Genomic DNA, 5,668 nt, shown 5'->3' on the forward strand with positions numbered 1-5,668 from the left:
ATTAGATAGATATGATACAAACCACTGCAGTGCAGTACCTGTAATACCTACAGCATGTTCTAATCGCTCTAATAGGATATTATGGTCGACAGTATCGAACGCTGCACTAAGGTCTAGCAGGACAAGCACAGAGATGAGTCCACTGTCAGAGGCCATAAGAAGATCATTTGTAACTAAAGCTGTTTCTGTGCTGTGATGAGCTCTGAAACCTGACTGAAACTCTTCAAATAAGCCATTCCTCTGCAGATGATCATTATTCTGCTGCGGATTAAATTTTGGATTAAGTCTGATTATCCTGTTGGTCTTCTCTTTTTAAAAATAAATATCTGCACATCTGGATTCATTGGCCAGGTGTTTTACTCATTCCAAGTGCATATAAAATCCACCCAGAAGCTCTGATATTTCTCTCCTTGAGGGCTTTGTTAGGCCTGTTTAATTTATAAGTAAGTCTGATCTGGAGATCAGACTTACACATCATGCTGAAGCAAGGCAGCAGAAGTTTTCTAAGAAAATGTGATTAACAGCAGCTTGTTTAGAATCTCAATAAAATATGTAAAGGGCAGCTTGAGCCTCTTTCCTGTGTCGTCTCACCCTCGTTGATGATCTTCTTGGCAGCGATGGCTGATGAGAGGTGGATGGGCTCCATGAAGATGCTCTCAGCGTCAGACCCAGAAATCATGGAAAACCTGGACTCTGAGGTCATGGAGAAACTGGGAGGCACAGACAGAGAGGTTATTATTCATGAGCGCTGCGTGACTGAAAATAAGAGCCTAATGCGTCAGCTTGCACTGAAATGTTGATTGTGTTAAATGTAGTTAATGCATGAGTTTACAAAATGAGGCTGAGGCACCCTTCTGACTTTTGAATTCTTTGATGTCATTTCTGAATGAGAAAAGGTTCACTTGGTTTATTTAATCTAAATGGCTTTATAAAGTGTTCTCAGTCTGATCAAGAGCAACTTTTGTATTTTAAGGTTATGCTGAACTAAATAACTAAATGTATTTTCTGGAATCTAAAGAATGTGATAGAAATATGTTAGCTGAGACAAGAAAAGAGCTCCAGTTCACCCATCAAGGTTGCAGAACAGTGACACCATCTTCAACATCTATTATTCACAGCCATGATCAGAAGCTCACATAGACTTATGAATGTGGTGGTGATTTTGATATTTTAATTGTTTATTTTAACTATTGTACAGCATACATATTTATGACTTTAAAATTCGGGTGCAGAAGTTTGAATTTATGTATTATTTATTTATTTCTGTAATCTACATAGTCAAAAGTATATAAACAGACATTTACATCTTTTAATGTAGAGCTAAAGATTTTGCATTGTCTTTTTACTTTACAAGGCCAAGGCCCATTAACCTCATTGATTAGCCTCTGCTGCTGGGTTTATCTTTGCCAGCATGAAACTTTTAAGATTGGGCTTAAAACTTTCCATTTTGACAAAGCTTATAAATGTAGTTAGGGCTGAAGACTAGTCGAATATACAGTAAGAATTATGGCAGAGGCTTTTTACCCTGTGTGGATAAGAGAAAATCCAAAATAAACTGAAACTAGTCCACCCAGTTCTTGTTTTTGAATTCTTGCACATTTCATTTACACCAAAATGTATAAAAACTAAAAAAGGATAAAGGATATAAGCGTTGTGTAATTCCATTACAGTCCCATAAGAGCTAAGCAGGAGCTTGGAAACCAGACCTCTAGAGGAATGTGAGACACTTCAAAGAGGAGCTTTATTTTAACTGCAGGTGGATTGAGCTAAAGTGATGAACAAGGAGTTGGAGGCGAGGTATACAGAGGACCTTCCTGCTGCAAATGTCAGAAGTACATTTACTTTAAAATACAATCAAAACAAAAACTGAAATCAGACATGAAAATTTGGTTTGACTTTCACAAGTTTTAAATCTACTGCAGCATTCATGAGAGATGTTCTATGTAGCACCACCTTCCCTGTAAAAACTGTAGTTTACAACTGATTTTACACCCTCACACTGGGGGTATAACAGCTGTCCAAACCACAGTTATTCACTGAAACCACAGCTGCGTTCATACTTTGTTTTTTCTTTACAGAGGATGAAAAAACACAAGTTTCATCACTTATGAACAAAAAATAAACTCTACTATTCTGATTTATTTCTCATTTGCTTTTCAGTTTAATCGGGGCTCCACATATCACAGCACAAGAAGGTGGAATTAAAATACAGTACTGCCAAATCTTCATTTCACTTTGTGGTCTCAGTTTTATAGTATTTTTTTTAGCGGGATTCAATGTGAAACAGAAGGTTTTTCACATCAAAGTGGGCTTAACGTCCTTAATTTTCATGCACAAATTACATTAAATAATTTAAGGCTTCTAATAAAGCAGGCACACATATTTTATTGTATATGTAACTTCTTCAATTTAAGCCATTAACCATGGCTCCAAGCTGTTTGCACGAGAAGGAAACACGCATTAAAAAGAGATTTGTAAAACAGGAAACAAGCTAAATATGGCATATATATTTATAGCTCTTATTTTTTCATGTGTAATGAATTACTTAAGACATCTTTGGACCATGATGAGAATCTCCCGTTCCACCACATCTCAAAAGTGCTCTGTTGGATCGAGATCTGAATGTCATGGCAGAAATCAGTGTCATCAGACCAGGCAACATTTTTCCAGTCCTCTGTGGTTCACAGTGTGGTCTTCTGCTGCTGTAGTCGATCTGCTTCAAGGTTCGACATGTTGTGCATTCAGAAATTCTCCTCCACATATCTTGGTGGTAACAAGTGGTTATCTAAGCTATGGTTGCTTTCCTATCAGCTCAAAGCAGTTTGATCATTCTCTTCGGACTTCTGACATCAATAAGGCATTTTTGCTCTGTCTGAAAAACCCCTGAGATAGTTATGTAGAAAAATCCCAGTAAATCAGCAGTGCTATTTTCAAAATCACTTAATTCCTCTCCTCCCTCATGCTCATTCTGATGCTCAGTTTGAAGTTCAGCATGTCGTCTTGAGCGTGGCTGCACGGAGTTACACTTGTGGGATTGGCTGATCAGATATTTGCGTTAATAAACAAATCTGCAGGTCACATTAGACAGCCGCTCCTCTCTGAGGAGAAAAGGGAATTTTTCCTTCCCACAGTCACCAATGATTGCTAGGGGTTCATATGATTGTTGGGGTTTTCTCTCTATGTATTATTGTAGTTCACCTTACAGTGACTTGAAGCAACTGTTGTTGTGATTTGGTGCTGTATAAATATAATGGAATGGAATTGAATTAAACGGGTGTACCTAATAATGTGTCAAAGAAGTGTAAATGCATTTAAATGGGGTAAAGCGAACATTTTACTGGGAAACTGCACAGTAATAGTTTTGCAGTGATACAAAACCTGTGAAAATGGAAGATTTGATTTAAATTTTGAACACTGAAGCAGGAATTGTGCAGTGTTTTCATATTTGACAGAATCTGTTAATTTCCCAGTCAGTAAACCTGAGTCTGGTGTTCTGTGTTTAAAACTTGGCTCTTACTTTGGGGAGGGACAGCGAAGGTAATGAGATTGGATTCCACGGACGCTCTTCTCCTCCTCTTCTTCCTTTCCATCAGGTACCATCTGATCACCTCGCTCTCCATGTTCATTGGCCGACGCCATGGCAACCAATATGCCTCCTTCCCTTGCTTCTGATGAACCTGGATCCCTACTGACAGAAGAAAATAAAAAATTGTGCTGTTTTTCTCTTTAGAGACATCAACAAAATAAAAGCATACTTCATCCTCACTGACTCTCAACTTTTTTCCTGTAACTTGTTCGATGTTTTTACTATTTTATAGATCAATTTAAATAAATGAATAACACGTACATGAGTACTCTCTAAAACGTCTTGACAAAAGTGTGACATCAGACATTTAATATGATGCTAAGTCTATATTTTTGTCAACAGTTCAGCTTTGTCATCTGAGTTAATGCCAAAGTTTAATGGACAAAAACAAAACAAAACAGAAACATGATTTTTTTAAAAGATCAAAATTTGTAACTTATTTTCTTAATAAATTTCAACTTTAATTAACATTAAATTAGACTATATTTGGTCAAAGTTAAGCTAAATTATTATAAAGATATTGTTCTATCACAATAATTTGATTGCACGTAAAATATCACAAAAAGGACAAAAAAATTATTTGCACTGTACTAAAGTGACTGTACTAATGAAGTTGCATGAATTTGTGAGCAGTATTTCACTGTTTAATAATCTTTAACTTAAGTTTATTGATGGACAAAACAACAGCACAAAGAAAAGGACACTGAAAATAAATATTTCCTCAATCATGCACTATAAAAAATATGACCTGTCATGTTTATTTTAATTAAACCGTATCGCAGATTTAAACTACAGAAGTAGACCCACAGTCCTTTAGGAACAGACACATTTTAATTCCAGGTCTACAAAAAACAAACACACACAAAAAAACCCAGAACATGAAATTCAGAAAGCCGTGTTAGTTCCAGTTCTCGAATAGTTGATGGACATATGCATATTTGGTGCTGCTGTCCCTCATTCTCACTGCTTGCGTGTCTGGATGCGGTTGAATCTGGGAGCACCAGTTTACAGGAGTCTTCAGGCCTGGCAGGTGTGCCCTGCAAGGTGGCTGGCCACACCTGAGGAAATGACCACACACACACCTGCAGCTGATCAAGGCTCGTCAGAGGAGCTACTTAGGAGTGTTGCGGTGCTCTCTCCGACGCTGGATTGTTGTGTGACTACCCATCAGTGTTTTCAACATATTAGTGAGTGTAAGCCAGCCACAGTTGGAACGTGTCTAAAGTCTGCCTCTGTTATTTCTCACGGGGAACGTGGAAACGAGAGGGCAGCAAGCACGGGGTGCGTGGACACTTGGAAGTGAGGACACAGAGCACAGACACTGGGAGGAAGACACGGCACGGGAGTCTGGGGTGCACAGGGATTTATTTTTGTGTGATTATTTACTTCACTGTAAATAAATGTATTGATTTCATTGAAGAGTCCTGCATTTGTGGTCCCATTTTTCCACGTTCCCACAGTTTGCCAGCGCTAACCATGACAGTTTTGATGTGTTAACTAATTATAGAGAAAAGTAAAAAATCACAGTGGTCATTATGTGTTCAGACACACTCCTCTCCCCTACATTAGCTACATGAAGTTATATCTACAAATCGGTATCTGTGCAGTTATTGGCAGTATTGACAATATTGGATCAACATCAAAATATACAGCATTGCACAGTACTACTCTAAATGATACTTGGTTTTAATACTTGCATAAACACTGACTGGCTCTAAGTGGAATTGATGGTATTAAACAGAAAAGGAAAACTCAGATTTCTAATTGCCCTGCTCTCATTAAGCTCAACATATGTAGCTTGAGTTTATGTCAGTGACAGTGATTAATAATCAGCCTGAGGGGAGGTCAGATTAAGATTTAAGAAGTCTGATTCTTTCTTCTTGTTTTTCTCTCAGCTGTGATTACAGCTGAAATAAGTCAAAACACCAAATATTCTTTCAGTTATATTGATCGACAGTCAGTAAGGGTCAACAACAGGCAGCCATGACTAAGATACTAAGCAATCAGACAGAGCCTCATGTTGCTATAAGTGTGTGTGTGTGTGTGTGTGTGTGTGTGTGTGTGTGTGTGTGTGTGTGTGTG

General features: G+C 37.8%; 1 protein-coding gene across 2 annotated transcripts in view; it reads right to left on the reverse strand.

The window, feature by feature from the left end:
- Positions 1 to 5,668, reverse strand: part of dusp27 (dual specificity phosphatase 27) — a 33,766-nt gene that overhangs the window by 27,691 nt on the left and 407 nt on the right. The window contains exons 2-3 of one of the 2 annotated variants that reach the window (XM_005754006.1): positions 3,518 to 3,688; positions 592 to 710 (exon numbers count right to left, since the gene is read on the reverse strand). In XM_005754006.1, the coding sequence (XP_005754063.1) occupies positions 592 to 710; positions 3,518 to 3,639 (241 nt within the window). In that variant the 5' untranslated portion in view covers positions 3,640 to 3,688. The remainder of the gene's footprint in view (positions 1 to 591; positions 711 to 3,517; positions 3,689 to 5,668) is intronic. The other variant, XM_005754007.1, reaches the window with a different exon arrangement.

Source organism: Pundamilia nyererei, unplaced genomic scaffold (genome assembly GCF_000239375.1).
Source record: "Pundamilia nyererei isolate P.nyererei 1_Seehausen unplaced genomic scaffold, PunNye1.0 scaffold00494, whole genome shotgun sequence".
In the NCBI taxonomy this organism is placed as follows: Eukaryota; Metazoa; Chordata; class Actinopteri; order Cichliformes; family Cichlidae; genus Pundamilia; species Pundamilia nyererei.